The following is a 25,810-nucleotide window of genomic DNA, read 5'->3' on the forward strand; positions in this document are numbered from 1 at the left end:
GTTGGTCACAGATGCACAAGGTGATTCTTTCGTGACGTCAAGTTTTCTTCGCCATGCCGTGAGAGCACGGGCGTTCAAGATAGTGCAAATATTTTCGGCAAATCGAGATGAACATTTCTAAAATACAAAACCATGAAGTGAGAGATAAAACGTACCCATTTGAGCTCTAAAAGAATTATGAAGAACGATTACGTCGACACCCAAATATGTCAATAATCCTTTGCATGTCATTCTGCATTGTCTTGTTTGCATACTTTCTTTCAATGTTAATAACGGTGATACTGTTAAGTCGGTCTTGTCCTTTTGTGGATCTTAAAAATGTCTCGATGCGGCGAAGGGCGCTGAAAGACCTTTCAGCAGAGCACGAGGTTGCAGAAATTGTGGCCAGGATGGAGGTAACTTTATACAGAACAGGTAAAATGTCATGGAGACCCTTTTGATGGATGGTCTTTACCATCACGGCTGCGTTTTTTCTCTGGCATGGGTTCCCGCAGTCGTAGTTTTCAAAGATTGTCTTCTCACTTGATAGCATTTCACTATCCACGCCATAGAAATTTGATACAGTTTGGATGTTGCTGATGTTTGGAGAACGGCTGAATACGATTTCGCCCAGTGCCCACAAAACCTCCTGGTCATTGCCCTCAAACCTTGATTGAAGTTCACTGACGACTTTGTCAATACATGTGTAATAAACTGTGATACGAAAGTGGTCTTTTGCCGTCTGTAGTGAGCTGTCGTTCGCTGCAGCAGGTGTCTCACCTTACTGTGTCTTTGCCCGAACGGTACATCAGTTTTGCCCGAATAATACTATTTTTTTCCGAAAGGGGGGGCTGCAGCCACCCTGCCCCGTATGCTGATGGAGAGGGACGAACTTCCTAAGTTTTGTTGCAGAAGTTGCCATGATAAAGTTCTACGTCTAAACAAGAGCTTAGAAATATTTGCGTCGACCTGCCAGAGTACACAGAAGGAACTTGAACGCGAACTGATAACAAGTAGACAAGAAAACATCAAGAAACGGTCTCGGACGGGAAATACTTCCCAAAGCACCGAAAAGCCAAGAAAAATACCGCACTCAATGGTGACTTCAGCACGAAAACGTTTACCTTTCGGTAACCAGCAAACGAGTGATCAGGAGGTGAGCATAAGCAATACAAGATGTTCTGCTTCTGCCATACATGTACTACGAGGGAAATCAGGTAAGTCAACCTTCGGCCTGAGAGTATTTACTACCGGTTTTAACTTATACTACTGGACCGAGTTGTTCAAAGCTGGGTTAAGATAACCCAGGGTTAGTGCGAGATTTGAATTCAGATTTGAAAGCTTAAAAAGCATTTCGGCTTTAATTCTTTTTGTCTACAAGTTGATGAATGAAAGGTCTAAAAATAACAGAGGAAATTGTCCGAGAAAATGCTTTTGAACACAAGAAAAAGAAACCCGGGTTAAATTTAACCCCGGGTTAAGGGCTAATCGGCCTTCGAACAACTGGGCCCTGGTGCCTAACTTTAAGTCTCAATTCCTTACAAATTGAATGTCTTGTGATGTGGCCTCAGATTCGCATGTGAAAATTTTCAGAATTCTAACGCCAGTTAAAAGGCCTGTGTGTCATAAAGAACCGGGTAATAACCCGAAGGTAAGAATCGTATTGGAATATCACGTTTAATATAGATAAGCTATATAGGCATAAGGTGGGATGCTCAGGATTTCTAGCTACTCATCAACTAAACTGCGTTTACTGTATGTACTTTGCAGTCTGTTCCATCCAACCAGCCAACCAAAATCCAACTATAGTTTCAAGTGTTCCTTCACAGAGATGGCAGGCATTAAGAACCCAAAGGTACAGAAATAAATCAGTTTGAAAAGATTGCCAAAAATATGCAGCTAATTTATTGTTTTTTGATTTTTATTCGTACAGACCATCCAGCCCACCAAAATCCCCCAACCGGTGCAAGCTTTTTCTTTAGAGAAAGCAGGACTCAATGACCCAAAGTTCATTAAAATGCTTTAAATCAAGTTCTCGTGTGAAGGTAGCTCTGTTTGTAAAAGATTATGGTGACAACAAACTAACCACCCTTTGTTCCCCCCGTGGCTCTCATGTTGCTTAGATACATGCATAAATTTGTCTGTCTCCCCCCTTTTTTCCCAAATCATGGACCCTTTCCCTATAGACCTGCTAGGCTAACTCAATGTTGTAACCCAAATCAAATCTCCCGGAGATAAGATTCTTTGTGTATTGTATTTGCATTATAATGTGGCATTCACACTTAAAATGATATGGAAATTCCTGAAACAAAACGTTTTATTCCCAAAGGGTTTGAATTGGGTACAACATTGAGTTAGCTGAATAGGTCTATTTGCAGCAGCCCTGGCTACCTCTAAGTAATGATCAGTCCCTTACTGCAAGCTGTTTTTGTAATTATTTTTCTTTCCTTTCTTTCTTGCGATAAAAAGAAAATGTATGCATACTGGCAATTACATACATCTTCTCAAAAATTATACTATTTTTACTTCTCCCCTCTCATTGCATGTGAATTTTATAATTTGATATGCTATAGACGTGTATGGCAGTTAGGAGGGTTCACAATAGGGGTTCTCAAATCCCGCCTTCCCGCCTATTTTTTCTTCTTTAACCCGCTATCCCACCCTTTTTTACGTACGAATCCCGATCCCACCCTAATTTTTTCACGACTTTCTTGCTTGAATATTGAAATAGACGTTATGTAAGACTGACCTTCACGCAATAGGCAGCTTTATGTTTAAGGCTCTCAACGACACCATTAGCATTCATTTTTTCGATTTTGTCCCGCCGCAGCCGTACTAAAAAGAAATTGTCTTCTTTGATCTTGTAAGGGCTTTCTGATTAAAGGTCTTTTCATTTTGAAATAACGATAATGATACTGGTTTATTCACAATAGATCTATAAACTAGAAATATGGCTGTTCACCTTAAGCTAACCACGACACTATAACTGACCCTCAGTGAACTGTTATGGTGATTAATAAAATTATCACAAAAAGAAAACTTCAAAGCTGGGTAAATGCTGTAATAAAAGTCACTAAGAAAGCAGCTTTTTTATTACAGTATTACCCAGCTTTGAAGTTTTCTTTTTGTCATCATTAGTTTTAAGGTGCTTTGTCAACTGACTCTTGAAATAACTAAAATCTGTGGAGTTGCTGATCATGGTAGAATGTGTTAACGCACTGAAAACGCTGGTAGCGCTGTCTTGGAAGGTCCCTGATTCTAACGGGACCTGCAACATAACGTGACTTGATGATCTTAGCGTCCCTGTGGCGTTACGATTGTTCAACCTAAGATAGGAGAGCCAATCCTCAAGGTACAGTGCCTTGAAAACATTATATGGCAAATGCTGCTTTTTGCGTTGACCAACTGGGCGTCACCCTGGCTTAAACAAATCTTGCTTGGTTGCATAACATTTAAAAAAAACAGCAGTCGTACTTGTTGAAGTCTCTCAAGACAAAACATGCAGGACTTTTTTTTGAAAATGAATGGGAGTTCTAAGCTCTGAGATTTGGACACGGACGAACGATGAAAATAGAAATACCGGAAAAAGTTGATAATGGGTAAATTTGACAAGGCTTCACTTGGTCTTTGATACTCATAGTTGTCATTCCTTAACCTGAAAGGCTGACTGCACGCAAAAGAGCTATTTTTGTCGGTCAAACGGTGTGGTCAAGACAAAACTAAATTCCCGTATCCCGCTACTTTTCCTTTACGTTTCCCGCATCCCAAGCTCATAAAAATAGGAAATCCCGCTGCCGCTCGCTATCAAAATTCCCACTTCCCGCTCCTGTTTTGATCTCGCATCCCGCGTATCACCACAAAAATAGCCACATCCCGCATTCCGCCAAACCTATTGTGGACCCTTAGTTAGAGATGCTGTACTGTCGCAATTTGTAATAATCATCGCACTTTGTAATACCTGTCGCAATTTGTAATAAGCCGTGTCGCACTTTGTAATAATTAAGCTGTCGCAATTTGTAACAACTGTCCATCGCACTTTGTAATAAACTAAGCTGTCGCAATTTGTAATAATTCCATCGCACTTTGTAATAACTTTTTGAGAGTAATTAAACTTACTTCGTCAACATTAATATAACGCCAAAATATGCATGGTACTTCATAAACAAAGATGGAGATGACGTCTGCTAGCACGTAACATCTCCGCTCATTCAAACATTTAACTTTATTCACAGTCAAAAACATTTTTTTTGATTAATGTTGATTAGTTATCTGACTTACGAAATGCTGTATTCTTGAACCTTGCTATTGTACTAGGTGACTTGCATTCAATGGTTACCCGGCGGGTGTACTTCCTTATATGGCCAATACGGGGATGTGCCTCTGCACAGAGCATTGCCAGAGTAGAGGATCTAGACAGAGCTAGACACACTAGACACAAACAAGCCATTATTAAAAAGCATTTAATTTCTGCTAATCGTAATATCCATCCTACATCATTCGAATAAGGACACCAGGAGAGTTCAAGCTTTCCTTGTTAGATCTTATAACAGGTTGACGCATCACATAGTACACCGTTCTTGTCTAACAAGCAATCTTAAAGAAGTAATAGTGGCTTCCATATTTTGGCCAACTAAATCAAACGAGGCCTGGAAAGATTCAAAATGTTTACTGCAAATAAAACAAAACGTCACTAGTGGCAAACCTTCGAACCACAACAGAAACCTAAACACAAAATCCAATTAGTCGCTGGCCAATACCTTCGTATGTACCTGTTTTAATAACACTCACTTGGGGTCTTAGACTGAGCCGGCTGGGCATTTGGTCCATTATTCTCACTTGATTTGGTCCCATATAGGAACAAAAGGAGTACTCTTAAAACAATTGTTTTCTGTAAGGAGTCCTCTAAAGCAAATACCATGGGGATGGTAAAAAATTATCCTTCCCTGCGTATATACAACTCGTAAGACCTTGCAATTCTTCCGAGCGTGTTCTGGATTACTGTTTTTCTACAAAATGGAAAGAATGGAATAAATCATCCATTACTACTTGAGTTACCCTATCTAAGAATCAAACCAAAGACACAAGGCCAACAACGTAAAAAATGATACTCTATTAAAGGGTCGAGATCCTTAAAAACCATACCCTATCAGGCGGTACTTACCTATCTAGCCCATCCATATATGGGATTATCCCCCCCCACCCCCCCGCCGAAGACTTCGAGTGTCACGTGGCAAGCAAACATGGATTTGGACGACGCATGCCAGGTTATTCATGAATTTTCTGTTGTTAAATGTTGCCTTTCTTATTTAAATATTTTTTAATTTAAACTTGATTTATATCTTTTTGGTGATATGTCACAGGAAGTTTCATGTCTTTCATAAAAGCGTTTCTAGTTAGTCACGTGATTAATCAAGGCAGAAAAATTTATAGCGGAAGACATGCATGTTTGACCAAAGAAAATGTTACGAACATGTTACATGCTAGCAGACGTCATCATCTTTGTTTATGAAGTACCATGCATATTTTGGCATTATATTAAGTTGAATCACTCTCAAAAAATTATTACAAAGTGCGATGGAATTATTACAAATTGCGACAGGTATTACAAAGTGCGATGGATTCATTACAAATTGCGACAGGTATTACAAAGTGCGATAATTATTACAAATTGCGCCACTACAGATGCACCTTCTTAATTTTTGCACCAGGCACTGTGATCTTTTGCGTGTGTGTCATAAACTCATTGGAAAAAACACAGACCACAATGTTACACATACATTAGTGCTCTTTGTACAGATAAGCAGAAAATGTGTATCCCCATTCTAGCAAATCTATTGAAAATGCGAGCCCATTATAGTCAATCCAGTCGTGAAAATGCGACTCCATCCAGCAGCACATCCCCATTAGCCTCTTATATGGAAGTACCTCCCCCGGGGTTCTTTTAGGATTTTCTTTAATTTGATGATGACTATCATTTTAAATTGTTTTTTTGTTATTATTTCAGACATATGGACGTTTAGAAAAGCAAAGGGTGTGCTTGTCACACACCACTATGATCAATCTACTGGACCTCATGGGAGGACACTTTCATGACAAAATTGTTGAACTGGTCAAAGCTGGAAAGAAATTCTACACTGTTAACGACAATTTGAACTGCAAAACAACAGTGAAGAACATGAGGGTAGATCACAGGAACAAGCAGCACAACTGGTTTGCAAGCATTGTTGTTTTTGAGAGGATTGATTTCAGCCACTTGGACAATGTAAGGCCACTTGGTGACATTCAGAATTTTTCTAAGGAGAGTTACCTCCTTACCTCAGAGGAAGTCAAAAAACTTCAGTCAGTTTTCAAAGTTCTTGTGGGGAGAATCTTTTTAGAATTCTTCAAACAACCTCAATTTGCAGCAGTTAAGAAGCTGGTACCACAGCACATTCTGCACAGGTACACCAATGAAATGAGCTCGAAGTCAGAAGTGTTTCCACTGCCAATTCAATTCAAAGATGAAAAAAAAATATGCAGATGTGGTAGACATCTGCCACATTTGAAACAATATTTAAAGCAGCTACAGATAATGAAGGTCCTGAACAAGAAACCCACATCGCAGCTGACTTTAACTGTCCATCTGGTGGCGATCAGTTGACAAGAGTGCATTTTACGTATGGGCGTAAACTAAGGGCTGGAGCTCACACTTCTAAGGACCGACTGGAACATTCTCAGCCTGATGTTATAGAGCTCTTTCATACAAAGCAAGCATTCTTAACTGTAAGTACAGCTATGCAACATATGTAATATATATGGTGACTGCAAGAGTTACATACTATTATTTGGATTTTTATACTTAATCTAGTGCTTTTCCGTTCAACAACTGTTGAGCATAAAAGTACAAACTGGATTTATTAAATCTGGCTGCCTATGACACACTTAATCAGAAAAGATGGTTGAATTCTTTAAGTTTCCTAATACTATATCTATATTGTAATGATAGTAATAATCATCTCTTCTTCATATAAATATATAAAACAAAGCAGAGATTAATCAAAAGCTCTTTTATACAAAACAGTTCTTAACACATTGAATAAAAAGGCTGAGGGACATTTCATAGCCCACTTTTCAATTGTCGAGTTTGGATTCTACTTGGCAAAATAAATTACATAATTTAAATAACAATAATTATTATTGTTTTGTATTTATTTTCAGCTCATTAATGATGTCCTGATGAACCAGAATTCAACACGTGAAATTGGTACACTGAAGTATTTTAGAGAGCGTATTATGCACTACAATGTTCCAACAACTGTCAAAAACAACCCTGATGCATATGAGGAGTTCTTTGTGTCAGTTGCAAGGGCTTACTTAGTGGAAGCTTTCCTAGAACTCTTTGGTATGAAAAACACTGAAAGTGAGCCTACAAAAAATTTCCCTGAACAAAATGCAAGCTTGGAGGCAAAGAAGGAACACTTTGATAAGGTGCTTGGGAAGTTTGTTGACTACCATGTTTTCCACTTGGGTGTGACAGTCGATGACAAAGTCCAGAATTATGGCCTCTCTTTGATTGAACTGTTCATAGTTCTTATGCAACTGAATGACACAATTCATGAAGGTGATGGAGATAGAAATGTTATTGGAAATACCTTTTGTGGGTTTTCAAAACCAATAACAAATTGTCCAAGTATGCGATTGAAGAAATGTACCTCCTAACTTCAGTAAAGTGCATGCTGACCCACCAGGTGTCCAAACGTGTTATTTGGGGAAGAGGGACCAACAAGAAAGGGAAAATTGGAGTCAACTTGCCAAATGATTTAGAAATGGAGCATACCATCGAGAGCACAAAAAATCTGATAACTTCAATGGGGGCAAATAAAACTGAGAAGGCTGTGCTTCGTATTTATTTATTTCACGTTAACTAGATACATGCACTAACTAAAGATAATTAAATAACATACAATGAATAATTAAGTCAGTTTATACAGAATACACGATGTATCTTCTCTCAATCCCCATGCATCACATGACAAAACTAATAAAAGAATGCAATATATTATTATATAAGCTAAAATGTTCTTCAAACTATATTGAATAACGATAAAATTCTCTTTTACAACGCTTCCAGTCTAGAATCCAAGAACGTTCTCCCCAAAGGAACCTTCTCGGTTCCTGCTAAACAAAAACAAATGGTAAAGTTAAGTTACGGTAATACTGGCAACAAAAACGTGCATCTTCTTTTGCAACATTGCTGTTAAACGAGTTGAATAGCGTTGTTGCGCGTTTTACCACCCACGAATCAACCCTGTCTCGCAACAAATCAGGTCGTTGGAGGTTGCAAATACTGACTTCTGATTGGATAAAATTACGCGGGAGTAATAAGGCCATACATGGGAATTATGTTAGTTACTGAAATAAAAAACAGGTTTGCCTTGGGCCGGTAAAACGCGCAACATACACAGCAGCAAACTTTCGCAACCTGCCAAAAACCTGATTCGTTGCAAGGCATGTATGTACGTGGCAAGTAAAACACGTAACATTGATCGCTTTTCAACTCGTTTTGCAGCAATGTTGAAAAAAAGTTGCACGATTTTGTTGCACGTTTTACCGTACTTTTAATAATAGAACCAAAACTACAACAAAATCCATCGCGGTGATACGGTTACGGACCTGTGACCCAGCAAGATCATTCCCTCTCCCTACTATTCCTATAAAGCACCTGATCGCAGGATATAACACTTGAGAAACTTGGTTTCACGATCTTATATACCAGAAAATCTGAGGGCGTCGCCTTTATTATCACACAGTAGTACGCGTAATCTTTCCTTCTTTGTTTTGTTCGAAGCCGATACTGAAGAGCATAATATCGTACGACTTGTTAGTTTTGAAGATCCATGTCCCCTCTCTTTTCTTTCCCAGTCGTTTATTTCAGAATTTACTCGGTAAAAAAAAAAACTTGAATAGATTCACTGTTGCTTGGAGGCAGTGCTCTTTCAAGTAAGCGACGAGTAAAGGCGCAATTTCATAGCCATTATATAGTTCCGATGCACACGCTCGCGCCTGGGCTCTGTATTTTAGATATAATCGCCCTCACTGAATTCGATAAGTTTCGAAACAATCGCGGCCACAAATCACCATGAAAATCGCCACTAATTTACAAGCGCGGCTTAAAATCACAAATACGGAAAATTTCAGCAAAAATCTCTGTGTAGTACGGGCTCTATCACCTGATGACCGATCGGTGAGCTTTCATGATTGCAATGATTTTGCCACTTTGAGCACAGGTCCCCCAAGTTCACGAGTCGAAGGGTTTTGAGAGAGAGCAACGGTAGAACTAAAACGCGCTAGAATCGCGCTGAAAAGAGCAGAAATGCTAAGTACATGCCATGAATAAGACAAGGAGGCAAAATAAGAAGTTTGGATGAGTTTTTATTTCTATTTTAGTGCCTTATATAAGAATCGCTAAGTGCCCCATCCTATACAAACCCTTAAAATATTTCTTTTAAGCAGCAACTCGTGAGCTTGGGGTACCTGTGCATTGAGATTAAGTTTGCGTCTGGGTCGGTTTTTGTGTCGAATGTCTATGCAATATGGGGCTATTTGGAGACTTTATCTCTTAAACGTCTCTTGAAATTTTTGATCAGCAAATGTTCATGAGAGTGTAATTTCGAATGTAGATTGAAGAGAACGAACTCAGAGCGTAGTGTCTGCAGTCCATCTCCTATATCACCACGCCACTGAGGATTTGCTACTAAGAATAGGTTTGATTTGTAGCTATATAGAAACAACCCTAACACTAAATAGAAGCAAAGCGTTTCGAGTCAGTACTCAACCACTAATCACTATTTTTAGGGCTTAACCCTAATCAGTATGGTCATTGCCCGCCTAACCCTTATAGCTTTTGGCGGTGGTCGTTACTAGAAGTAGAGGGGACAATGGTACTACAGCTACACTACGCTGTGTAAAGTTCATAAGTTGTCCAAGGGGGTTCAGGCCGATGGGGTCTAATGCTAACTTTCTCTTGTTATTCTTTCTTTTCCAAGCTTTGTCGGAACAACACCCTTTTCATCTCTGCCTTGTAGTATGGAATCCCTATAATGTACAGCCAGGAACTCAGCGCTGAGCCGAGCACCCCAAATGCAGAGGACATTCCATGCAGGTTAAAATGAAGCTCCGCCAAACACTCCAGATATTTGGACAAGAACGAATGGTGTCCAACAAACGACATAAATGACCGCTGACCAGAAACACAGCTTCGTGGTCTGCCACTCTTCAAATGACAGGGTAACTGTTGGCGAACTTTTTGAGCAGTATATTTGAATGTAGATGATGAAGGTCACAGTTATGGAGAGACCAAACAGCGGGATTGAGTAGCCAAGAAAAACCTGAATTTAGAACAACAATGCAGTAAATACTTTCATTTCTAGAGAAAATGTCAGTCGACTGAGGAGGCATTTAGTGCTGTCACAGATTTTCTACGCCAAAAAACGGCTTGTGTAATTAATACCTCTCACCAGGGTTCATTATTACCTTTCTTTTATCGTTACTAATTTTGCCTCAAGTGTTGAAAGGGTGATGCAACAAAAATTTAATGGGATCAAACGGGCACAGTAGCTTTTACTTCCTTCATGGAGCGATTTTCGTATGTCCTTGAAAAATGGTTTCGGTAAGTGTTTGTTATTTGTTTTATCAGCCAATGGCTGAAAAGAAAAAAACATGGACTCTTCGTTTTCCCGCCAAAAGAAAACCCTAATATGGAGAAGGCATTGTTCGATTGACCAATAGTGTTGCAGTATGACGTCAAAGCGAGTTCTAGAAAGTTCTTCGGGCATGAAGTTTTTTCAGCCGAGCGTTCGCTTAACCAACCAAAAGCCAGGTGCGTTTGTATCCGTTCGATAAACCAATCAAATCGCTCTATTTCCGTTCTTTTGTTGTTTCCGTTTCGCTCGAGCGTTTTCATTTCAAGGTCATACGACAATCGCTCTAATGCAAATGGACGGCAGATGAAAGAAGACATCAAACCTCGTGTGACAAACGCTAGCGTCACAATGATTTTGTTTGACATAATTTTCTGCCTAACTTCACCTTCCTTTAAACAGATCCTTTTGTCAAAGACCAGGGGCCCGTTTCTCGAAGGTCCCGATAATTAACGGGCCCGGTAAGCTGTCTCCGTTTCCATTAAAGATCGAGGTTTCAATAGTTTTGCATCTAACGTGATAAAACCATCAGTTAACGAAACAAAATGGAGTAGTTTGCTATCCAGGACCCGCGCTGTTATTCTTTTTATTTCGATTTGAATATTTGATTTCGGGCCCGAAAAATTAACGGGACTTTCGAGAAACGGGCCCCAGAAAACATTACCGTCAAGCGAGGCTTACGACAAAACACGCGAGTAATAGCCCTGTCCCGTTTGTTAAACATAAACGTTTTGCCACCCTCTTCTCTCTACCGTCCTGTTGCGTAAGCTCACTATTAACAAGAGGAGCACAACCAAGGGTAGGCCTTGACACAAATATCACATAAAAATCGCCTAAATATCCCTCTGGAAATTCTCAAACAAATGTCTAAATGTCCCAAAAAATTTTCTTAATATCTTGAAATATCTCGTACTTTGTTTTAAAAATAAGACGATTTTGAATCCTTTAGGCCAAATTTTTCCGCAGCGGAAGCTGAATTGTATGTCAGAGATTGTGACTACATTAGTATTATAAATGGCTGCTAATGTCTAGTGATATAAAATACATTATTCAAATGGGAAACCGCTGAACTGGATTATTTGTAGCATAGAACGATAGAACTGAGTATTCTGTCAAGAAAAATAGCGAGGAAAAGCTGGAAAACAGCCAAAAAAAAGCGATAATTTTTTCTAAATATCCCAAAATCTTATAAAAATCTCGGAAACTTCTACATGTGTTCTAAATATCTCAAAAAATATCCGGATATTTGTGTCAAGACCTAAGAAGGGTGACCTTCCCATCATCCCCTTCGCTGGGATGCCGTTGTAGTCTCCCGCGAACGTTTCGTGACTGCCTACAAATAATGAGAGATGACTGGGGACGAGTCAGATACTGGACAGCATGTGAGCTGTTGTCTTACAAAACTAAGGTCGGTAAGATTAACGAAAAAGCATCGAAGGACGCTAAGATTACTTTATTCATAAACAAGAGAGATCATTCTCTCTTGTTTAAAGTTAGAAAAAATACAGGTTTATTAATATTTAACTCTTTGAAACAAAAAAAATTAGTTTTTAGCTTTTTTGTTAACCGTAACTGAAAAAACTTAACCGATAGCCGTAAAAGAGCCGAAATTTTAGCCGATAACCGTAAAAGCCACCACCCCATTGAGACCCTCGCATTAGGCTGGAATTAGGCGCCTGGCAACTGTCACAAAGCCCCACAGGACCGAAGGAACAAAGTTGTCAGTGGAACTTTAATTGAAAGATCTAGTGCGACGACATATAAGGGTTCGATAAAATTAGAGGTTTCAAAGAGTTGCGAGGCTACTAGGAATACTAGTGGAACATTTTTTTAACAGTTCACTATTTGTAACATTAGTCTGTATTTCTTCCATTAAGTACAAAACACTGATGGGTGGTCTGCCAGTGTGTGTATACGTAGTGCGGCATGCCAAAGTCTACTCTTGCTTCATTACTGCCTGGCCGCTATAAGAAAGGGTAGGGAAATATGTCCATCCAGTCTGTCAAAAGGCCCATGCGGCCTAACAAATGCATTTTATGGTTGTGAAAAAGTTGAGAGAACGTTCTGGTCTTGTGATTTATTTATTTTTCAAAGAGAGTTCTCTTACAGCGCGCAATTAAAAGGTATGCAGAGTACTAAACTAAGTACATGAAATGGGTACCATTTGCCAGAAGAAGGTAAACAAAATGGGTACATTTTTGGTTAAAATTTGTTATTTAAAAGGACGAGGGATTGGGCCTCGTGGAGGAGCGTTTCCGTATAAAACTTTGTTGGGTACCCACCCCCAGTGGGAGAATATGCGTACATTAAAGATCATTAAAACAGACAGGGTCAGACAGACTCAGAGTGGATTTATTATGTGCTTCTTGAGTAAGAACGACTTTAGCAACTATCACAGGTAACTTCAGGGAATTTTTATTTACAGTTATATTTAACATGCAATACATTTCCTTTTGAGAGAGATTGCCGCCATTTCTCGATGTAACCGCCCGTAGACTGTGGGTTCAGGTGGTCATAATTTGTGGCCATGACTGCGCTTGCTTGATTAGGAGCATGATTCGGATAAGTTAACGAGTCTACTAGGTCGCTCGAGATGACGTCTGAGTGTGTGCACCTGCTTTGAGCTGCATCGCTCTCATCAATATATTCGTCAATTTCGCAGTGGACGAGTCTCTCTAATTCTTGTAGACCGCCTGGATTAGGGAGCTCGTACCACTCAGTTCCTCCTCCAGTACCGTAATTCTCTTGATAGTTTAGCCGTTCGCTTCTAAGTTTTCGTTTCGCCTTTCCTTCTGCGTCAGACTTTCTGCAAACAGGCCAAATTTGAAAGTATTTCAACTTGAAAGGGTTCCCCGCTTTAAGGTCTGATTTTCGTTGAATGAGATTGTTTGTAAAACCCACCTTGTAGAGTGGTGGCGGTGTGTGGGGACCAGAACCCCCAGACATTTTTATCATATATACACATCCAGGATCATTTGGTCCTGACCTACACTTGGAACCAGTTCCCTTGGACTCTGGACAAGCGGAACTACTACCTTTTTCCCCGCCACTTTCCTGGTTCTTTGAGATCTTCTTTGAGGGTTCTTTGCCACCTTTGCCGCGATGGCGTCCCCTGCTGGGAGCTGTACTACGATCGACAACTGTTCTCCTATCACCTTCGTCTGCGGTGGATTCTAACCAAGAAAAAAAACCTAATTTGTAAAATTCTGATTTTTCGAACCTCCTAAATGCTAATAAATGAAAAGTGGTATAAAACATCGGAGGTTCAAAAAAATCTGTGATTGGCTGTAAACTAATAAATCAGTTTTGGTTCAAACAGTCAGGATCGCAGGCTCAAAATATCTCCTCTTCGATAATATTTTTTTTACTGTTCGTTTAACCTTTAAGGTAACGTAAAACAAAACAAAAATTGCGCAACTTTTTTGCAACGTTGCTACAAAACGAGTTCTAAAGTGTGACGTCATAAAAAATATATTTGTGAAATTATGGGATTTGTCAGGGTATTCTGAAAGAACAGCATCCAAGAGGACTACTTGCCAAAAACTAGCATTTCGGGGCAAATTGTCTCTGAGATATTAGCCCAGTTATGCTCCGATGACTCCATACAAATCCTTCTAAAGTTGACTCAGTTCAGAACATTAGGAACCGAGTGTTTTACTTACCACAAATTACTACGTATTGCAACAAATCATGCTATTCAGGGTGGTAAAACGAGCATCATAGCTTGAACTCCCTTTGCAGCCATGTTAGAAAATATGTTGAACCATTTTTGTTGCCCGTTTTATCGTAGCTTGAGGATTTATTAAAGTTGCGCATTTGCAAGTCAGTTTTTACCCCAAAATGGTCCCGTCATGCTTCCATTTGGCTCGCCTTAAGGGATAAAGGGTATAGCGGTTGTATTTGTTTCATTTTAAAGATATCTGTGTTACAACTGACAGCTGCCTCTCCATGTGGTGCCACCTGCGACTGTGTTAAAGAAACATAATCTATTTTCTTACCTTTTATGCCATTTCTGCCTGCGCTGGGGAATTGTTCATCCTTAGCCGCCGTCCCAAGAGAAACCCAAGACACCAGAAATAACACCAAGACAATGAAGCGATAAATCGTTGATAGTTTCGTCTTGGTCATATTTATCAGTGTGTCTGCTAATAAAAAAACACTTGTTACTAGTTTACCGACTGAGATGGCAATAACTGCTATAACTCCAAAAATAAGCATTTGAAAACAATGAATTAACAGTTGGAATATTTCTTGATCTATCCAAAAATTTGACATGATTGTTAATCATCCAATATGCTTATTGAAAATACTAGTATTATGGGATAAAAACTATCTAACTAACAGAAGACAAATTGTAAATTATAATAATAGATTTTCTAGCAAACAAACAACATTATGTGGAGTACCACCAGCCACAATTGTTTTTGCCACGAGAAAATAAAATTCATATCTTCAAGCCACCGTGTAATATCCTCTATTTACATGAATGGTTAGTTAGTTCTCTAATTACTAAAATAATACTCGTTACAGCTATATCCATTTTATAATCTTAAACATAAAGTCATTTTTTAAGTAGGTTGACTCAATGATCGTCCGGGTGACATGAAACGGTCTTTGAGTCGTCGTTTGGTTTGTATGTAAGACCCTGAAGAAGGAAGGCCGTGCCTTCCGAAATATTGGTAAAAGAAATATATATTTCCGACCGTAAAATCAGCCTTGCTATTAATTTTTTGTTTCTATATTTTCAGTTATAGCTGATTCAGAGATCCTTTATTGGGATCCGCGGTCCTTCTTTTTTTGTAAGTTGGACCTTGCTTTCAAAATTGAATCGCATTTGTTGGCATTTTCCCATAAAACGAGATCGATCTGATTGCGTCAACAAACTTTCGTGCAGTACATCATCTAGAAGAGTAAATCATTATACCTGGACTTCAACTACATTATGGATCTTTATGAGGAAGGAACGTGGGGAGTTAATTTTCCGCACAGGGCTTCATGTCGCGTCGCAACTCCGCCCAGAAACCCAAAAGTCTTTTAAAAGCAAGTTTAGTTTTTAATATAAAAATTAAATGACAGAATAGCAATTAAGCCGATTTTTCTCGGTCAAATTTTTCGACGGAAATCCTAGCGTCCTGTCAACTGGTTATACTGGGGTCACTCTTAACTTATAGTAACCTGCCATTATTTAACGATCGATTAGTTAATAAATTTGGTTAAATTTGGTTAAATTTGGTTAGAAACAGTGATGTCCCTAAGCCGTGTAGGAAGGACTAAACCCTTCTTTTAGCGTCTGAAATCAAAGTAAACTTTCTTACGTTTTTCTGTTGGTTGCAATGGCCAAATTAAATACCTTATCAGTTTACTGGTATTCGTCAATATTGGCCAGAGAACATAAATCGGGTTATGTTTTCTTGTATTGGCAAGACTGAAAAGACTCCCTTGGTATTGCTTTACTATCTTTTAAAAAATCCCAATCTATAGAGATCTAGACACGTTGATTCAAGTATATTTTGTTTTCATCAGCTCTCCAAACACAGAATGAAATCAACTTTTAAAAAATGTCTTTGTGTCTAATGGAATCTATGTTGCTCCTATCGCTCCAATTATCCTCACGGTAATAAAATTAACATAATTCAGGAAGCCTACATCGCTGTTATCAGTGTGAACTTCATGGTTTCTTTGGGTTTCTCAGCTTGTTTCTGTGCCATTTTTACTCAGCATTTGATCATGATTCAAAATAACTGGCTAATTCATTTTAACAAATAACAATAAAAAAGAGATTCGAGAACAATCCTTGAAATTCGTACTTCGAGTTCTTAGTGTTAAACTGGGTAGATTTCAAGTTGTTAAAAAACCATATATTTTCCAGCTCAAGTACTTAAGTCAAAAGTCTTTTATTTTAAGAAAGAAGATAAAAAACAAACAAATAAACAAATCAGAAAACTAGGGATGCTTACCAACTGTCCAAACGTGTTTTCGTCTTCACCTCTTGATGGTTGGCGATGGATGGAATGGAGCTTAACAATGACATAACCCTTTTTTGACAGGGGAGGGTCAGTAATGGAAGAAGAGGTCCTTGAGACAGTACCATATATGGGCTATATAGGAATGCTCTGCTACCATGGGTATGGTTTTCAAAACGATTAATCTGGTTTCGAGTATAGAATTTAGAGGGGTTTAATTTTGTCTAGCGCAGGGTAATATTTATTTTTAGAAATCTGTCAACCCAGGTATATAAGTTGGCCAGCCCATTCAAAATGTCGTCAGTAGAGTTTGACAAGCCAAAAGGGTGATGTTTAACTCAATTCGATGTCATCTTGATTAAGCTCAATTTGATTGATATTTAAGTTTGCGTCTATTCAACCCCAGAATAATAGTGAAAAACTAATCAACAACCTCTATGGCAGTAAATGTGAATAAAAGAAAGTTCCACTTAAAAAAACTACCCCATGATGTAAGTTTAATCCTAGAAGGTGGTCAGGTGTCCTGGCTCATTTGTTTATTCAAGTCATCACTATGACTGGTGCCTCTTTTTCTACTAATCTTTGCATTGTATTATGGTGTCAAATCGGTGTTTTTGTTTTTGCCCGTTCAAAATGTCGTCAGTAGAGTTTGACAAGCCAAAAGGGTGATGTTTAACTCAATTCGATGTCATCTTGATTAAGCTCAATTTGACTGATATTTAAGTTTGCGTCTATTCAACCCCAGAATAATAGTGACAAACTAATCAACAACAACCTCTATGGCGGTAAATGTGAATAAAAGAAAAGTTCCACTTAAAAAACTACACCATGATGTAAGTTTAATCCTAGAAGGTGGACAGGTGTCCTGGCTCATTTGCTTATTCAAGTCATCACTATGACTGGTGCCTCTTTTTCTACTAATCTTTGCATTGTATTATGGTTACAAATCGGTGTTTTTCCCTGAAATGATGCTTAGTTCTTTCATGTTTGTCTTTAGCCATCTTGTGGCAGTAACTCGAGAAACTGCGGTTGGGCTGAAACTCTTCATCCCCTTTCGAAATCCGCTATTGTCTCGTCACGTCTCACCAAGTTTAAGGCTTTTTAACTGGTTACCAGTTATGACCTTGTGACCTTTTTGGTGTTCTATTCAATTGATGAATTTACTTTGTTCATTTAATAACCCTTTTCGGCTATTATAGGAAAATGAGGGACAAACTAAACAACGTGCCCGGACCTCTTGTTAGGTAATGAATAATAATAAGGAAAAGTCGAACGAAGAAAATGAAGAAGAAGTTTGGATTAACTGTAAAGCATATCGAGTGGATGATGTGCTAAATCACTTGGTGAGTGGTGCCCCTATATATATCTACGAATCTTTAATAATGTAAGTTCATTGCACAATTTCACCATGTTTAAGGTGCCAGTCTTTTTAATTGAATTATAATTAATAACTTTGTTTATTTTTTTTTCGCTTTTTCAACATCAGGATAATAGTGGCATCTAATCAACACTCTTTATTGTAAGTTAAATGTACATAACTGAAAATATTAAATTTGTACTTACAAAATTGGCAAGGAGTTTGAACTTTAAAAGCTGTACGAAGCTAATCGACTTTTGATACTTTGGGGTAGGCCAGAGTGTGTTTAAGGAAGTCGTATAGATCGTATAGGGCCTCAATTGATCATGAAAGCAATTTTTTTACATTGTTAAATACGAAAAGAGTTACCGCCTAACTCTATTTTCGAAAACTTTATTCAGTATTATGAACTATGATTAGTACGACTATCTAATATATTTATTTTAAGATTTACTGTAGCTCTGCCATTGATTTTCCCATGTGTAATTATGAAAATATTTTGTTCTAATTATCTAACTGAGGGAGCCCATTCCTTATAAGCCCGGTGGCTTCTCTTGGGCTTCCTCGCCATGAGACTTTAAATAATTAGATTTTATTTGATTTGTACAATTTATGTCAAACAAAACAATAAACAATAAACATTTTTTTTTTAATATTGTATTCAAAATTTGACGATTTACTGAGAAGGTTTCGGATAGGCCGATCACTACGCTTTATTCCCTTTCAAACCAATTGTTTTGTAATAAACATATTTTCTTTTCTTTTCTCGTACTAAATTTATCATTTCTTACACAAACTTCACAATATCGTGTTAAAAGCTTTGCTTAATTTAGTACTACCAAGCGGGTGTTCCTGTCTGACAGTATCTTCAAATTTTTAACTCGAAAAGGGCGAAACTCAAAAATCAATAACCAGCTTCCCGAAATCGCGCAAGTACGCCTAAGCCTGCTCGCTTCTATGATACAATTAACTTTCAATTGTTTAACTTTTTCTGCCTATATATAAGACAACTGATGATAGTGACTAACCAAAGGACAATCTCGTCCAGTTAAACTAGACTTTTCGAATCTATGGTGCAAATTCAGTTAAGGCGCCAAGAAAGATCAAGCGAATGGAAAAATTGAAGGAATGAAAAATAGCAGAAAGTAGTGAAAGTTAATAGTCCAGTTTCGAGTTCCTATGACCGCTGAATTAAAGAACTGAAGACGCATTTTTTACAGCCTTAGCAGCTCTTAGCCTTCATCTGAAGTAATATATTTACAAATTCCAACGAGAAAAAGACCTGTTTATTACTCTGTCTATTGTGTATATTCAAATTTCAAATACTTACTTCCCGGAATTTCTGAATATTTTACTTTACGTCGAGGTTAACCCTATATGAATGTGTCGTTAATGTTTGTATTCAGCCGTAATTTTTAATTCGAAACTAGACTATTCAAACGCCGGAACATTTGCGATAAAATATCAACGAAATTTCCGTAATTCCAAAGGGTGAAAACTGAGGAAAGAAACATACATAAAATCCAGTAAGGGCTGACTGTTGAGTAATTTAATCGCCAGCAAAAAACAGTTTGGGAAGAAAATACGAAATATCGATTATTTTGGCGCATGCATTTTTAAAAATTCTGCCAAATTCCTCCATTGCCCCATTCCTTCTCGTTCTCTCCGAATAACATTCGATTTTATAGATCCCGACAAAATATTAATAATTGCTAACAGATGGCTGGATGGTTATTGGTTCAGCTTTCCTGTTCACTTAATCCCCTTCACACTAAGTCATTCCTGCGCATGCGCGGATCCAAGAGTTAATGAAATTGAAATGAAACTGCAAAGCCTTCGTTCTCTTGTGCTTAAAGTAAAAAAAAAAATCAAAAGTCGCGCAGTGCATGCAATTTGCATAACTCCTTTCCCGCTGATATCGATAGAGTTTTTATCAAGCCGATGACTTTCTTTTCTAGGTGAGTACGTCTTGTTCGCCGATTGTCCTGAATGTAAACAATACATTCTAAAAGATGATCCTCAATCCACCACCTACAAGGAGGGTTACGACGCCTCATGTGAAGAAAGCCAAAAAATTGGAAAGCCCTACACAATATGTCGATCCAATCCATTGCCCAAGGTATGCAAAATAAGCGAGAGCCAAGTTCAACCTCAGGATAAACTCTACCCAAGTGTTTATTGCCCCCGGAGCTTTAAAATTGATGGCTACGAATCAACTCCAATATCTGATCCTGGAAACACAGACATGTGGTGTAATTGTTTTCATAAATAATTTATTTATTTATTTCACGTTAACTAGATACATGTACGAACTAAAGATAATTAAATAACATACACTGAATACTGAATTAAGTCAGTTTATACAGAATACACGATGTATCTTCTTTCATGACCCATACATCACTATGACAAGACTAATATAAAAGAATGCAATATATTAATATATAAGCTAAAATGTTCTTCAAATTATATTGAATAACGATAAAATTCTCTTTTACAACGCTTCCAGTCTAGAATCCAAGAACGTTCTCCCCAAAGGAACCTTCTCGGTTCCTGCTAAACAAAAACACATGGTAAAGTTAAGTTAAGGTAATACCGGCAACAAAAACGTGCAACTTGTTTTGCAACATTGCTGTTAAACGAGTTGAATAGCGTTGTTGCGCGTTTTACCACCCATGAGTCAACTTGTCTTACAAACATACACGGCAGCAAACTTTCGCAACTTGCCAACAACCTGATTCGTTGCAAGGCATGTATGTACGTGGCAAGTAAAACACGCAACATCGATCGCTTCTCAACTCGTTTTGCAGCAATGTTGAAAAAACGTTGCACGATTTTGTTGAACGTTTTACCGTACCTTTAACAATGGAACCAAAACTGCAACAAAATCTATCGCGGTGAAACTGTTACAGAACTGTGGCCCAGCAAGATCATGCCCTCTCCCTACTATTCCTATAAAGCACCTGATCGCAGGTTATAAGACTTGAGAAACTTGGTTTCACGATCTTATATATCAGAAAACTTGAGGGCGTCGCCTTTATCATCACACAGTAGTACGCGTAATCTTTCCTTCTTTGTTTTGTTCGAAACCGATACTGGAGAACATAATATCGTAAGACTAGTTAGTTTTGAAGACCCAAGTCCCTTCTCTTTTCTTTCCCAATCGTTTATTTCAGAATTTACTAGGTAAAAAAACATGAATAGATTCACTGTTGCTTGGAGGCAGTGCTCTTTCAAGTAAGCGACGAGTAAAGGCGCAATTTCATAGCAATTATATAATTTCGATGCACACGCTCGCGCTTGGGCTCTGTATTTTAGACATAAAAGCCCTCATTGAATTCAATAAGGCTCGAAACAAACGCGGCCACAAATCACCATGAAATCGCCACTAATTTACAAGCGCGGCTTCACATCACAAATACGGAAAATCTCAGCAAAAATCTCTGTGTAGTACGGGCTCTTTTACCTAATGACCGATCGGTCAGTCGTCACGGAGTGTACTGATTTTGCCACTTTGAGCACAGGTTCCCCAAGTTCACGAGCGTTGCGTAACAGAATGAGGGTTTTGAGAGAGGGCACACGATTAGAACTAAAACTAGCTAGAATCGCGCTGAAAAGACCAGAAATGCTAAGTACATACCATGAATAAGACAAGGAGGCAAGATAGGAAGTTTTGATGAGTTTTATTTCTATTTTAGTGCCCTTTATAAGAATCGCTAAATACCCCATCCCACACAAACCCTTAAAATATTTCTGTTACGCAACAACTCGTGAGCTTGGGGCACTTGTGCTTTGAGGTGAAGCTTCAGTCTGGGTCGGTTTTTGTGTCGAATGTCTATGCATTATGGGGCTATTTGAAGACTTTATCTCTTAAACGTCTCTTGAAATTTCTGATCAGCAAATGTTCATGAAAGTGTAATTTCGAGTGTAGATTGAAAAGAATTGAACTCAGAGCTTAGTGTCTGCTGTCCATCACCAGGAGCCGAATAATCGGCTCCTGCCATCTCCTATATCACCACGCCACTGAGGATTTGCTGCTCAGAATAGGTTTGATTTGTAGCTATATAGAAACAACCCTAACAATAAATAGAAGCAAGGCGTTTCGAGTCAGTGCTCAACCACTAATCACTATTCTCAGGGCTTAAACCTAATCAGTATGGTCAGTGCCCGCCTAGCCCTAATCACTTTTGTCAGTGGCCGTTACCAGTAGTAGAGGGGACTATGGTACTACTACACTACGCTGTGTAAACTTCATAAGTTGTCCAAGGGGGTTCAGGCCGATGGGGTCCAACGCTAACTTTATCTTGTTATTCTTTCTTTTCCAAGCTCTGTCGGAACAACACCCTTTTCATCTCTGCCTTGTAGTATGGAATCCCCATAATGTACAGCCAGGAACTCAGCGCTGAGCCAAGCACCCCAATTGCAGAGGACATTCCATGCAGGTTAAAATGAAGCTCCGTGTAGGTGACAAACACTCCAGACATTTGGACAAGAACGAATGGTGTCCAACAAACGACATAAATGACCGCTGAACAGAAGCACACCTTCGTGGTCTGCCACTCTTCAAATGACAGGGTAACTGTTGGCGAACTTTTTGAGCAGTATATTTGAATGTAGATAATGAAGGTCACAATTATGGAGAGACCAAACAGCGGGATTGAGTAGCCAAGAAAAACCTGAATTGAGAACAACAATGCAATAAATACTTTCATTTCTAGAGAAAATGCCAGTCGACTGAGGAGGCATTTAGTGCTGTCACGGATTTTCTACGCCAAAAAACGGCTTGTGTAATTTTAACCTCCCATCAGGGGTCATTATTACCTTTCTTTCATCGTTATTGATTTTTCCGCAAGTGTTGAAAGGGTGATTCAACAAAAATTTATTTATCAAACATGTTCAGTAGCTTTTACTTCCTTCATAACGTAACAAGACGGCAGATGAAAGAAGACGTCAAACCTCGTGTTACAACTACTAGCGTCACAATGATTTTGTCAACCTCGTTCCCAGGGCGCTTTTCTTTGGGTTTTCCCTTGGGACGAGGTTGTGATTTTGTTTGACATAATTTTATGCCTAACTTCACCTTCCAGATCCTTTTGTCAAAGACCAGAAAACATGAATGTGAAGCGAGGCCCACGACAAAGCACGCAAGTAATAGCCCTGTCCCGTTTGTCACGCATAAACGTTTGGCCACCCTCTTCTCTCTGCTGTCCTGTTGCGTAAGCTCTCTATTTTAAACAAGAGGAGCACAACTAAGGGGCGCGCGAATGGTGACCTTCCCATCATCCCCTTCGCTGAGATGCCGTAATAGTCTCCCGTGACCATTCTCAACCTCGTTTCCTCGTAAGATTAATGACAACACATCGAATGACGCTAAGATTACTTCATTCATAAATTAACTTTCTTTCTTCTTTTGAAATCAAATAAAGTAAATCTTGTGATGAATCAGTATGAAGGCATAACGGGGGTATTGCGGGGGTATGGCACTTAAAGAAAAGCAAATAAATAACTTGAAAGGTTAAAACCTCTCTTTTTGGTACTAAATGGTGCTAATTGTCTAACCTGAGCGTGCAAATCCAGACTCTGGTTGATCATCAAACAGCGATATAAATATGGGAAGACAGAATCATTGTTTGCCAAGTCACACCGAGCCATCACGACCATCATTACACCAGACAAAATACTCAGGACCCAAAATAAACGCGTCACCATGCGTGCTCGCTCCAGAGAAAACCTAGGATGATCTGGCAGGAGCATGGCATCTTTACGACAATATGCCAACAGTGGGAAGACTAAGAAGATCAGCGAGGTACCGGACATGGACACGAACAGGAATAACTCGCATAATGGTGTGAAGCCTATGATTCCAGCTGTCTCGTGAACTCGATAACAGAAGAGCAGAGGGGTAAACAGACTGCAGACTATGAGATCGGCGATGGCCAAGTTAGTCAGAAGGAAGTTGAAGGCTTTATGTGTGGCTTTGTCAGTAACATAAGCATGGATCACGATACCAGTACCGAGCGAACCGAGGATAATAGTAGCGAGATACAAAGGGCAGACGAACACTGTAGTCACGGCGTATTGCTCGTAGAGTTGCATGGTCTGACTGTCAATCCCTAACGCCAAGCGAAGTTGTAGATTCTAGGGATGGATGCAAGTGACAAAAACGAAGGACCAATCAACGCTGCGATATTTCGTGGTTTCTTTCTGTATAACAGCCTGGGTGCCAGAGACTTTTCATGTTCGGTTTCCGGTTTTGATACAGAGCTGGCCCAGTCCTCGGTCAGGAGCCCATGTCAATTGTTTGTACACTGGGGTTGTACGTGATCTTTTACACGATCACAAGTCGCTCTCGAGAACATCCCGGGAGAAGCACGCACTTAAATAAGTGACATGGGAACTGTGTTAAGACGTTAAGTCATCGAAAACTTTGGTAGGTAAAATTTAAAAGTCAAATGACACTGGGATATTTGTGGAGTTAGTTCAAAAGCATCTGTATACTCGTGTGTCACGCGATGAGATCTTTGGAGGAATGTGCAAGTGCAGGCCTTGACGCCTACCAGTATAAACAAATTTTTATTGCTGTTGTTTATTTTATTGTTGCTTTGCTTTCAAATAAGTGAGAATGACGCTCTTTATGCTAGGCTGCCTAGCTAAACGTTTCGAAGGAAGTAAAAAATTATGCTTCTTCTTTATTGGGTGGTAGACAGGCCATCGGCTGCTCACCAGGCTTAGCCCTAAATAAAACATACTGTCTTCTAACAATCTAGCAATGTGGCTTGGTTTTTTTATCTTAAGGGAAAAATTATTAAAGCTACTGTACCAAATTTATAATTCATGACAAGTGCTGAAAAAGGCATCAGCCTGTCCATAGGCGTTTTTCTTGTGCGCGAAGGCTAGAATATGTATCTAAACGCACGACAGTCAATGAATCGTCTTCCGGTTTTTATTGATTTTCTTGTGCACGCTGGACGACCTCTAAAGAGAAACTAGAATGGTCTGCGAACTGGCTAAATACTAAAAAGACCAATTTCACCTGCGAATTCTGGATAGCCGAAGTATCACTAAAAAAATATATAATAATTAAATAATTCTGGGGACCAAATTGTATGGTATCACAACAGAGCAGAACAGCATACTAATGCGCACACAACAGGTAGGTTAAATAAATAACAGTTCTTGATATGTATTTTGTTAGTACGCACTAAAAATTTAAGAATAAGGCCCACTGTCACTTTCAAGTTTGCGGCTGAAAACTAAGGGGACTTTAAAAAATTGGGGTGGGGTGTGTCACATGATTCCCGAAACCCTTTACCTTGTTCGGCCCGAAATATGTGATTAAATTCAGGGTAAGTAAAGAACAATGTAACAAATAAAAAGCAAAAATCTTTACCCAGTTTCTGAAAGAGGTCAAAAGCCATATTCTTTGGTGCCTGACACACACTGAGCTCAGTTTTCAAAGTTTTGTAAGCTAGAGCCGGCTCTTTCGATCCTGGCCGGAATGAAGGCTACTTTAAGTGTTGAAACCTACACGTGATATAAGGTAAAAGTAGCATCTAGCAACCGTAATAAGTTGGTGTTTGCAAGCATTTAACCCTTACGGGTCCATAAACCCCTTCAAAATAAATCTGTTCAGATGTAGGAAGCTGCTTTTCCTTATTAAACCCTGAAGTGTTGAGAAAAGGTGGACTTTGAAATTTGGCCCGGTGTTCTTGGCCTCAATCATCCAAGCATGTTACGGGTGCACAAAGGTAAGTTCTTTACTTAAAACTGCTTAATAACGAAAACTAATTTATCCTTTCTAGCTGACGAATCTTCCAGGTTTATCTTTAATT

At 38.9% G+C, this 25,810-nt stretch overlaps 1 protein-coding gene and 1 long non-coding RNA gene across 3 annotated transcripts; both read right to left on the bottom strand.

Moving 5' to 3' along the window:
- Positions 1-8,286: 8,286 nt before the first annotated feature.
- Positions 8,287-24,156, bottom strand: LOC140947704 (G-protein coupled receptor 83-like). 2 transcript variants are annotated; one of them, XR_012166998.1, is made up of 3 exons: positions 23,538-24,156; positions 20,702-22,654; positions 8,287-8,440 (listed from the first exon to the last, which is right to left on the bottom strand). XR_012166998.1 is itself a non-coding variant. In XM_073396880.1 (2 exons), exons 1-2 carry the CDS (start codon positions 24,072-24,074, stop codon positions 22,286-22,288), a joined length of 906 nt encoding a protein of 301 aa, XP_073252981.1. In that variant the 5' UTR covers positions 24,075-24,156; the 3' UTR covers positions 20,272-22,285. The 2 variants fall into 2 exon arrangements, 1 of the variants encoding a protein (XP_073252981.1); XM_073396880.1 differs by lacking the exon at positions 8,287-8,440 and having other exon boundaries at positions 20,272-22,654.
- Positions 13,758-16,756, bottom strand: LOC140947528 (uncharacterized). Its single transcript, XR_012166981.1, has 3 exons — positions 16,616-16,756; positions 14,657-14,803; positions 13,758-13,831 (listed from the first exon to the last, which is right to left on the bottom strand). It is a non-coding gene; the product is annotated as an uncharacterized lncRNA (long non-coding RNA).
- Positions 24,157-25,810: the final 1,654 nt, after the last annotated feature.

The sequence above is a fragment of the Porites lutea genome, chromosome 9 (assembly GCF_958299795.1).
Source record: "Porites lutea chromosome 9, jaPorLute2.1, whole genome shotgun sequence".
Classification (NCBI taxonomy): domain Eukaryota; kingdom Metazoa; phylum Cnidaria; class Anthozoa; order Scleractinia; family Poritidae; genus Porites; species Porites lutea.